The 11,453-nt window shown below is 32.4% G+C and overlaps 2 protein-coding genes across 3 annotated transcripts; both read left to right on the plus strand.

Annotated features, from left to right (window-relative positions):
• Positions 1–176: 176 nt before the first annotated feature.
• LOC100788379 (protein THYLAKOID ASSEMBLY 8, chloroplastic) lies at positions 177–1,098 on the plus strand. Its single transcript, XM_003532999.5, has one exon. The coding sequence runs from the start codon at positions 177–179 to the stop codon at positions 891–893; it is 717 nt and encodes a 238-aa protein (XP_003533047.1). The 3' UTR covers positions 894–1,098.
• A 2,159-nt stretch (positions 1,099–3,257) lies between these two features.
• LOC100805856 (peroxisome biogenesis protein 2) lies at positions 3,258–7,387 on the plus strand. Of its 2 annotated transcripts, none has more exons than XM_006585522.4 (8): positions 3,258–3,529; positions 3,956–4,069; positions 4,194–4,347; positions 4,907–5,043; positions 5,150–5,250; positions 5,978–6,095; positions 6,767–6,933; positions 7,116–7,387. In XM_006585522.4, the coding sequence occupies exons 1-8, from the start codon at positions 3,446–3,448 to the stop codon at positions 7,228–7,230; spliced, it is 990 nt and encodes a 329-aa protein (XP_006585585.1). In that variant the 5' UTR covers positions 3,258–3,445; the 3' UTR covers positions 7,231–7,387. The 2 variants fall into 2 exon arrangements, with proteins under 2 accessions (XP_006585585.1, XP_003531663.1); XM_003531615.5 differs by having other exon boundaries at positions 3,260–3,529; positions 3,953–4,069.
• Positions 7,388–11,453: the final 4,066 nt, after the last annotated feature.

An 11,453-nucleotide genomic window follows, 5' to 3' on the forward strand; every position in this document is an offset into this window, starting at 1 on the left:
AAGCTTGTAACTTTATTTTCCATAAACTGACCAAAAAGGCCATTACAGATAGCAAGGTTTTGGATACCAACACTACTACATGAGAAGGGCAAAGGCGTCATTGAGCAACCAATTCATGAAATCTAACAAGATAAACTTGGACCTTGTTTCATTTCATCTTCTGTTATACATTATCGATGGCTCTGTCTCTGTTCCAAAACCCCACCTTCCTTAAACTTAAACCCCAACCTTCAACCGCCACGACGCCGAGGTGGGGCTACGTTCGGGTGCGGTGCGGTGGACCGCGGTCCCATCGAACCCCTCTGGTGAAAGGCCGAATCCTGAGCATCGAAGCAATCCAAGCCATCCAAACCTTAAAACGCCTCCACCGAACCAACCCTCCAGAACTCACCTCCCTCGTCTCCAACACCCTCACGCGCCTCATTAAATCCGACCTCCTCGCCACCCTGCGGGAGCTCCTACGCCAGCAGCACTGCACCATCGCCCTCCGCGTCTTCTCCACCCTCCGATCCGAATACGGCGCCGACCTCTCCCTCTACGCCGAGATGGCACAAACCCTCGCCGCCAACGACATGACCGACCACCTGGACCGTCTGATCCTCGACCTCGCATCTGAGAATGAAATCAAGTGCGGCGACGATCACAAGGGGCTAGCCAGTTTGATCAAGGCCGTCGTTGCTGCCAGGAGCAGAGAATCAACTGTCAGGATTTACGGGCTCATGAACAAGAGTGGATATGGTTCCGTTACTGAACCCGATGAGTATGTGGTTGAGGTTTTGGTTAGTGGGCTCAAGAGTTTCGGGGAAGAGGCTCTTGCTAAAGAACTTCAACATGAATACAAAATTGCACTTGCTAAGTTCTCTACGCCCCAATTAAACACATTACGCTTTTAGTCAAGTTTGTAAATATTTCTTCTTCTTTTTTTTTTTTTTTTTTTTTTTTTTTTAAATAGTCATTAGGTAGCTGCAGAAGAAGAATGTCCTGGCAATTTGTCAACCCCAATTTATTTTTTCTTACAAATGTTATGATTAGAATATGCTTTACAGTGTTGCAGTAAGCTTATTTTGAATTGAATGGTTTCTGATTAATTTATACTCACTTTATGAGCAATGTATATTATTATATTAACACATTCTTGGGATTTCAGACTTAAAGACTTGTAGGTAATAAATATATATAGGCAAAGTTCTGAATTAGCTACTTACTTGGCTTATTAGTTATTTGGTTATTTCTGATTAATTTACACTCACTTCAGGCTGTAATAGTTATTTGGATGACGTGGTTTTGTCATTTTATCTGTATATAGATTCGTTGATTGCTTGTGTTTTTTTGTGAACTGGTTGAAAGTTATAGTGCATGGTTCAATTGCATGTTGGAAAGTTACTACGAGGTAATTTGAGCCTGAGGCTAAATGTTGCACTGTTAATTTTGTTTGTTCAATCAATTCAATAATTGCAACAGTTCATGTATATTATAACTACTAGTTAAATATGTATTAATTTTTTAATATATGTGACTTCCATTGTTCATGAATTGTAAAGTACTCGGGTCAATGTAACTAGTGTAAGTTGATTTCATAGTGAGAACTGATAATCACTATGAGTGAGTAAATTTGGTGCAGCCAAAAGTATATATACTCCCTCCTATGTTGTTCCTAAAAGACACCAGATCTCCATTTCCTGGCAGCCCCCTCTCCTGAATGTGTTCAAGGTTAATGTGGATGGATCTCACCGACAGGGTGGGTCAAACTTCAGCTTGTGATTGTCTCATCCGAGACTTCAAAGAGAAGTTTATTAAAGGCTTGCATTGCAATATTGGTCATAGTAATGCCCTGTGAGCAGAGTTGTGGGAAATCTATCTGGGTACAAAGCTTGTTCATCAACTCTCTTCGTCTCGCGTGATTTTTGAAATAGACTCTCAAGTTGTAGTAAATTGGATCCTCAAAGGCAGGATGAATTGTAGTAACAATATCTTTATGCATTGTCTTCTTGATCTTTCATCATTTGTACTTTTGATTAATGATATTTGCATATTCCTATAAAAAAGTTACTATTTTTGCGAAAGTAAATGCAGAGCAAGTCTTTCTTGGATTGGTCTTACAAATTTTACACTAATTCATTAAGATGTGATGATTACTTGGGGTGAAATTTTGGCTTTCAAATTATATATAGATAGAGAAATGCCTTTCTTACACAAAATTAGTCTGAAAATACGACCATTGTCAAGTACATAAACATCACTTAATGAATTTAACAATACATAAATTATCAAATTCAATTTTCATTACTCACCTCACTAATACTCTTTTGTAAATTTTTAAATTCTTTTACCTACTATTCTAGCCAAAGTTATCCCTACAAGAACAATCCTAAGGCCTAGCTAGTTGAAGCAGTCATTATTCGGACTTGGGATTGAGTTGGAGTTCTATCCCTGATTACTGATTAGGTTCCCCTAAATTGGCCAAGATTGGGAGCATAAAATCAAGATCCTCCTCATTGAGTGTCAATAACTCAGCAATCTCTTCGTTTGACAGCAATCTCTTCGTGTGAAATCTTCATAAAATTTGGAAATTTTTTTCTCATCTTTTATCTATTTCAACAATTTTAAACCATGACTAGAAGTCAAACATGGATCTTCATATGGATAAAAAGAAAATGAGTCTTCATTCCATGTGATGGAAGAGCTCTTTGTCCTTACAACACACTTATTAATAGTCAGTCACTTTATATATTATTACTAGATTATTTATTGAGTTAAAATACACTAATTAATTTTTTTAGTCATATAAATACTTATCATAAAATGACATTTCTTTACCAAAAACTCCTTCTTAAAGGAATTAAAATGCCATGGTGAGCAAGTGATTACTAAGAAATTAAAAAAACAGATGTTATCAAAACACCGTAGTTTCCAATGCAATCTAACTTGTGATTACTAAAATATTTTAAAATTGATACAGAAAAATGAGTGGAAAAAAATCTTTCAAATGAGAAGTAAAAAAATAAGAGAGAAAAAAAATTCAAATCAGAAAAAAATGCAAATGATCGAGTAGAAAAATGTGTAAGAAATGGTACAAATAAATGAAAAATAATTCAAATTAGTGAAAATGAAACATGTATTTAGGAAAAACGATGAAAATGGATGGGAAGAATCATTTTAATCAGCAAAAGGAAAAACAGATGAGAAAAGAGTATGCAAAAGGGTAGAAAAAATAGGTGGAAAAAAATATAAAGTTGTGGGATGATTTCTCTATCACTGAATTGAAAAGTTAGATTCCGTGACATGGTGAAATGTAATGCAACAACAGTGCTGCCCCTAATGACCAGAACATCCTAATCTCTCTTTCTCTCTCTAAACTAAACAGTAGGGGTAGAGAGAGAGAAAGAGAGAAGAAGCGGTGCATGGACACACCAAACCAAACCAAAATCATCATCATCATCACGCAATGACTCTCCCTTCACACGATGCTTGGATTCACACTTCACACACACTCCTCCCCAGATGGAAATCTCTTTCCCTCCCTCATCAGGTTCTTCTCTCTCTCTCCCTATTCACACAATTCAATCTTCAAACTTCAAAAACCCCTTTTTTTCTGATTTAGGGTTTGCCCACCTTCTCTTTATCCATCTTCATAACCGAATTCCCATATTTATTCATTATTACTTACTGGGTATTTTTTTAATTTTCTGCTAAACCCTTTAGCTTGTGATAAAAATTAGTTTTTCTTCTTCTATGGGTGGGTTTTTCTCGTTGAAGCTAGAGACGTGCTGAATTTATGCAAACGTCATGGAGATTAATAGTTTAATGTCATAAGAATTTGTTTTTTATTATCAAATTGAAGATTGAGTGTTTGATCGAGTTGCATAGTGTGTTTTCCTATCAACCCTGTACTTTTTGTTTTGCAATTGCAACAACACTGTTGATTAAAGAATTGTCCGTGTTGGGTTTTCAGCAGTCAACTCTTCCAATTTCTATATCAAGAGTTAACCAAGTTGATGCAGCGAGATTGGACGTTGAAATGTCAGCCATGTTGAAAGAACAGTTGGTTAAAGTGTTCTCATTAATGAAGGTACTGTTATTTATGACTTACTGTAGTAATTGTTGTGTGAAAGGAATGTGTGTGGTAATTTTGCTACCAATTTGGAAATTGTTTTGAACATCTTTCAAATTTCTTTTATGCTTTTTGGGATTAGCCAGGAATGTTATTTCAGTATGAAGCCGAGCTTGATGCTTTCCTTGAGTTTCTTATTTGGAGGTTCTCAATTTGGGTGGATAAGCCAACCCCAGGCATTGCTCTCATGAACCTGAGGTACAGAGACGAGCGTGCAGTAGAACCAAGAGATAAAGGTAGGAAGGTCTGAATCTCATCTGTATGCACTGTAGTTCTATTTAGATAAGCAGGTCTTCAATGTTATGAGATGGTTCTGAATTCTTGTTGATTATTTGATAAGTTGTAAGGGTTAAAGTTAAACACATGGAATGAACATTCTGGAAAACACCAGCTATTGTTGACATTACTTGCATCATGGATGACTCTGCCCTGCCCTGAATAAGTGTAATTGATGATATCCTGTTGATGCCTTTGAATAAGAAATTTTAACACACGTATAAAAATGTTTTTCTTTGTTGTACATTTTTTCTCAGATTAAACTTAAGTATACACATCATCTGTGAACTTTTGTACTCTGCATCACGGTCATATAGCATACTACTAAAGGTGTTTAATTGTCTAATTTTATGAGGTGCTTGCTTGCTTTAACAAACCAATGATATAGAGGCAAAAGTGTACATTTTTTCTGGTGGTCTGTTTCCAGTGCATGCATATCTTGATTTGAGTATTGCTCATCCTTGTCCAATGTTCATCCCAACTGCTAACTTCTTATTCTTATGTGGTACTTGTACACAGTCCGAACTGGTCTGGAGGGACCTGGACTCACTGTTGCTCAGAAGCTTTGGTATTGTATTGCCACTGTTGGTGGTCAGTATATATGGGCTCGCTTACAATCCTTCTCTGCTTTTCGTAGATGGGGTGATACTGAGCAGGTATTTTTTTAAAGTTTCCCTACACTGCTTACTTGCCAGCCTATAGACCAACATGGATTGAAATGAAGTGAGCTCTAGTTTGACTTTCAATTTTTCTTTTTCCCAGAGACCATTGGCTAGACGTTTATGGATCTTGATACAACGGATAGAAGGAATATATAGAGCTGCTTCATTTGGAAACCTGTTGATATTTCTTTGCACTGGAAGGTGATTCCTTTCAACAACCAAACAATTCACACAACACCTGTTTTTGTCTTTTAAAATATATGAGCAATGTATCAAGTGAAAACCCTTGTTATTGTGAGAAATGAGAAAAATAAATTTAAACCATTAGATCACATTTAATTAGTCAAAATTAAAAGATAAATATACATGACTTTTTTGAGTAGTGATGTGACTACAAATCCATGACTGCTAATGAACTTTTAAATTTGGCCATTAATATTTGTATTTCTGTTTCCTCACAATAAGAGTTCTCACTTGATGTATGTCCCATATATAAATATTTGAATGATCAAAATTTAAAAGAAAAATGCATGACTTTTTTAAGTGGTTATATGACCACTAACTAATTTTTAATCTTGATAATCCATTTATGGTTGTATGATCTAGATTTAAAGTTTTCTCATTTTTCACAATAAGAAGAGTTCTCACTTGATATATATTTCTGAATCTTTACTCTTTAATCAAGCATAACAGCATTGGGTGATCCATGTAACCGACCTCACCTAATTGGATAAGGCATTTGATGTTGTTGTTGTTGTTGTTCTTCTTCTTTTTCTTCTTCTTTTCTTTGGGCCCTCCAGGACATATTCCTAGCATATAATTGGTTTCATTCAGTTTGAATTTTCATTGGGTCCTCTAGGGTGAAAATGTGTGATGATTGACTTGCTCTGTAAAACTTATCTTCTTGTTGTGTGCTATTGTGAAGCAGATATCGAAATCTTATTGAAAGAGCCTTACGAGCTAGGCTTGTATATGGAAGCCCGAATATGAATCGTGCTGTTAGCTTTGAATATATGAACCGGCAATTAGTTTGGAATGAATTTTCGGTACTTCTTCCTCTCTTCATTTTTTACTTAATTTGTGGAATCATATTGGTCACATGAGACCTTTCATTTATTTACTAGTTAAGACAAATGAATGTAAAAATGGGCATAGCTGACTGAATGTTATAGGACCGCAAAGCCCATAACCCTTAGGGCCCCTAAATCTCTTCAGGTTTACACTGGAAGGCCCAAGAATAGTTAGGGCCCTATATTCACTTGGGCAGGAAATGACTAAAAATGGAGGGGAACTAATTATACATCTGTTATATAGGAATGGGAGATAGAGAAGGGTATGTTGGTTGTGAAACAGTAAAAGTAGCTTATGGCTTTCCCATAAGTTCTATTTTGCTTATTTTGTTAAGTTTCATAGAAAAGTTTATCATGATAAGCTCTTATTAGCTTTTTTAAATAAGTGTTATTATCAAACATATGAGTAAGCTCTTATTTGATAATAGCATAAATAAGTGCTTAATTGGATTGGTAATTCAAATGCAGAGCCCTATTCCAATTCCTAAAAATGTTTGTCACATCCTGAGAGCTGCTATTAGTTGTTTTGGGGGCATTTTACAACAGCTAGATGCTATCTTGATTTGATGGCTGAGTGGATTTGCAACAATGTTTCACTTCTGACTTTACAATCCATTGGAGCTAATTATGCCAAATTCTGATTGCAGGAAATGTTATTGTTGCTTCTCCCCCTTCTTAATTCATCATCCGTGAAAAATCTCCTTCGACCTTTTTCTAAAGATAAATCATTAAGTTCAGCTGAGGATGGCTCAGCATGTCCCATTTGTCAGGCTACTCCCACAATTCCTTATGTTGCTCTACCTTGCCAGCACAGGTACATCTCTCTATAATAGATATTTACTCTCATCTCACATTATTGTTTTGCCACTAGAAACATCTTTTAGTATTTCGGCGGGATTATAGCTACAGAACTCTATGTATATATGTGCTTCAAATTCAGCTGTTTCTCATTAAAAGAAGAGGACTAAGCAATGGTTCACAATTTGTTTGTGGCAGATATTGTTACTACTGTCTTAGGACACGATGTGCTGCTGCTCCATCGTTTAGGTGTTCCAGGTGCAGTGAGCCCGTTGTTGCTATGCAACGACATGGTGGTGTCCCTTCAGAATGATTGATTGTTACTAAGAATCAGGGAAACATTCTTTAGAGTTAGGGAGCATTTGATCTACTTACAGAATTAGCATATAAAATACTACCTGAAATTGTGGTGGTATTCTTTTCCCCTTACTTTCTCTTTATTATTATTATTATTATTATTATTATTATTATTATTATTATTATTCACATTTAATTGGGAAAACAAATCAAAATATCTTCACAGAATCACTTACTCGGTTCAGTGGGAAGCATTCTTTCCCTTGTAACAATGTATCATTTAGTTACCCCCTCATACATTTCTTTCCGTTATTTTGAAGTTAAACTTCTTGTAAATTGTATGTGTTGTGATTGGATATACATACTAAACGATTAGCTCTCCTATAAACTAAAAAGCTAAGCTATTAAAAGGGGCAGAATATCATTCTGTGTGTACTTGGAACTAGACTGATTTCAATCAACGGCCGAAATTATAATTAATATATTTGATTTTATTTATTATATTTTCCCGTTATTATTTAAATATGTATTACTGATTTACTATATGGAAATAAATAATTAAAAAGACATTTTTTTATCCTTTTAATTGGTGTCTTTACCGATGTAACTTTTGAGATTAATTTTTGTATTGGGAGTGATACTTAAGTTAAAATTTCTTTGGAGTCACAAGGTCAAAATGAGAAATCTAGGATAATATTTTCTAACATACTCTTTTGAGCACATCTTATTTCATTGGTTTAAATTTATTTAACACACTCTTTTGAACATATCTTATTTTATTGGTTTAAATTTATTTAAAATCATAAAATTCAATCTCATAACTTTACAAATAAAGTTAGGTTGATTGATATCATTGTTTGCTTATTTCCATCAATCTTAATTATTAAAATAACCTGGTTTTTATTAATTGGAATTTTAATTTTTACAATGTAAATAAAACATTAAATGGGATGGGAAGAAAATAACTAAACGGTGAAAGTGGTAAATTTCGACTTGTTTATTTTTCTGCTAAGCATGTAGTGGTCTACAAATACAATAGAGACACAAGAATGTTATATGTCTGTCTTCCAACTCACATCAAATAATTGAATTGTGGGATATGAATAACGAGTATACGGCTTTAATATCTTACCATGCATCTTGTTCATGTCTCGTTCCTTTTCTTCTCACTCAGTGTTTATTATGAATCTTTCATTGAGGAAAAAAAAGGGTTAAAAGTTCAATTAATATGGATTATCTTTTACAAAAGGTTCTGGCTAGAATCATTTGACTAGGATATTTTGTTGACAGAGAAACGACCCGAAGGCATAAGCATAGTGCTTTTGACTTCAAAAATTGCGGTCATAATGATCAGTACCCAGATTAAATTTTATTTGTGATATCACATATCAACAACACAAAAAGAGAAAACAAGAAACAAAATCAACAATGTGTCAAACTCAGTCTCAGTTCTTTTTCCTCTTTTTCTTTATCAATTTTGTTGTTTCCGTGCATGATTAAAAAGGGCAATTGATAGATATCACTAGCTTCTGGTCCGTTGGAGAAGCATAAACTTTCTGGCTATTATTATTGAAATTGAATATTCTTGAGTGGAAGACCAATGGTCAAAAGGAATCCATCTGATCCAATTCTTATCCGGTCCTCTAATGATCATTCATATACTACATGACATGTGGTACGTTGAATTCATAACCTTTTGTTTTTAAATAGTTAAAAAAAAATTGTGATGAGCCAACTTCTTTTTCTTTCTTGTTTTCCTTTTAGCATATATATGAGGTTATGTCTTTCCTTTTCATTGATTCTTAATGTGCGGAAAAAAATTGTTCTTAGAAAAGATATGCACCCTCGAGCAACTTCCGTATAGTATGACTTTGACCACTAATAATTTGATATTTAACTGATAAAATGATTAGGTTTTGTTTGGATAAATTTATTTATTGGAGAACAAAATAAGAAAGTAAAATGAAATACGCTTTTCTATAAACTAATTTTAGTTTATGAAAAAAAATATTTAACTTTTTTCTCTTATCAAATTTATAAACAACACCTTAGTAGTATACTTTTTCATTTATGATAAACTGTTTATATTCAACGTATTTGTTAATATTTATTATTTTACTCAAATCAACATCAAGCTGGAAAAACTTGCTAATAAATTAATTTCTTTCTTGGGTGAGTTTCTTTATGCTAGCTGTTAATTATGAGGTCCCAAGGCAAACAAAGAAGTATATATAAACATGCATATACATAACATACAACCAAAAACCACGTATATACGTACAAGGCCATGTGCTGGTATCGATCTAAAACTTATTCTTTGGCGTTTGGTAAATGTAATTTTCTTTATGTTGCATATCCCACATTCTTTTCCCATTTTTGGATCATTGTGCACAGAGTTCCTGATTTTTTGGTCGGTACTGGGTGAGTGGTGCTTGTCTCAAATTATACCAAAACTATCACATGATAAAATTTGTTTAGTGACAAATTATTAAGGTGACATCATATAAGAAAGTTTAATTTGAATAAACGATCAAATAAAATTAAATACCAAGGAAAAATTCGTCCTTAATCGCTTGGAACTGTCTTGCTAATTTAAAATTTATGTGAATGGGTTTAGGAGTTCATGAGAACTAGAACAAACTTCAAGGCTCATGTTATTAGAGATACTTATACATTATCTATTAATGATATTTTTACATCAACAATAAAAATTAAATTCCCATTCTTATGAGATACGAGTCTATTTTTTTTATCAACTTAATAGATTTTTATTGGCCACTTGAAACTTTCATAAGTAAAATTATCTTCATAAAAAGAAATAAATTAAAAAATATAAATTGCTGGGTATTCAAGTAATATCATATATAAAATTTTCATCAACACTGAATTTAGTCTAAGTAATAACTGAGAATTTGGTATGTCAATTCCCTAATCCTTTCTCTCTCTCATCAATAACAAAGAGGAAAACAACATTATTTGACCGTCTCCCCTCATACCTTTATAGACTGTCCGTACAGGTAGCAGCGGCACTACTCTGGTGCCTAATATAGATCAATGAATAGTTTTTTTTTTCTCTAATATTATTATTGGGCAATTGAAACCTGAAGCTGCTCTTGTATGAGGCAGCATATCTAATAGTTTTTACAAAATCTTCTCAACCATACATACGGTTTTTTTTTTAAATGGGTTATTTTTTAATTATTTACTTAAGGTAAGTCGTAATAGGTATTATCACTTTTGAGTTAGAAGTCATAATATCTATTACGACTTTAATTTTTTTTTTTTTTAACTGAAGTCGTAAAATTATTTATGATTTTAGTGTAATTTTTTTATTTTATAACTTTGAAGTTGTAACCTTTTTTTGAAAAAAAATAAAATCTTAAAATTATTTATAACTTTAATATATATTTTTTAATTTCACGAAAAATATTTTTTATTATGACTTTAAAGTCGTAATACTTTTTTTTTTAAATTTGGAGGTGCATGGAAGTGAAGTCGTGAGCTTGGCTACGACCTCACTATATCTTTTTTCAAACTTTATAATATTATATATTATTTTATAATGTTATTTTTGAATTAGTTATCTAAAGACGATAAGTCATAACAGGTATTATGACAAAAATGTTTAAATAAAATAATATTAAAAAGATATAATATATTTTAAATAATAAAACATTACAAAAATATACAACATATCAAATAAAAACTTAAAAAATATACAATATATTAAATAAAATTAATAATAAGTAAAATTAAAATTATTTATTTGATAATTAAATAAATAAATTTTGTTAGCAATTTTAAAAAAATAAAAACAAAACAAAATAAAATAAAAAATGCCTAAAAAATTATTAATAATATAAAATAATATATAATATTATAAAGTTTGAAAAAAGGGACATAGTAAAATCGTAGTCAAACTCACAACTTCACCTCCATGAACCTTTAAATTAAAAAATAAGTATTACGACTTTAAATTCGTAATATCAAAAAAAATTTATAAAATAGAAAAAGTATACTAAAATCGTAAATAATTTTATGACTTTAATTTTTTTTAAAAGGTTATGACTTCAAAGTCGTAAAATAAAAAAAAAATACACTAAAGTCGTGTATAATTTTACGATTTCAATTAAAAAAAATTAAAATCATAACAGATGTTAGATAAATAATTAAAAAATAACTCCATTTAGAAAAAATGAAAAAAAAATCCCATTTTCTGTAAAACAGCCCATACATCAA

This window comes from Glycine max, chromosome 8 (genome assembly GCF_000004515.6).
Source record: "Glycine max cultivar Williams 82 chromosome 8, Glycine_max_v4.0, whole genome shotgun sequence".
Lineage (NCBI taxonomy): Eukaryota > Viridiplantae > Streptophyta > Magnoliopsida > Fabales > Fabaceae > Glycine > Glycine max.

What these genes read in the sequence shown, in the direction of transcription:
- LOC100788379 (XM_003532999.5), top strand. Translation starts at nt 177, where the DNA reads ATGGCTCTGTCTCTGTTCCAAAACCCCACCTTCCTTAAACTTAAACCC.
- LOC100805856 (XM_003531615.5), top strand. Translation starts at nt 3,446, where the DNA reads ATGACTCTCCCTTCACACGATGCTTGGATTCACACTTCACACACACTC. An exon ending in CTCTTTCCCTCCCTCATCAG is followed by an intron (nt 3,530 to 3,952) that starts GTTCTTCTCTCT and finishes TTGGGTTTTCAG; the next exon opens with CAGTCAACTCTTCCAATTTC. An exon ending in TAGTTTGGAATGAATTTTCG is followed by an intron (nt 6,096 to 6,766) that starts GTACTTCTTCCT and finishes TTCTGATTGCAG; the next exon opens with GAAATGTTATTGTTGCTTCT.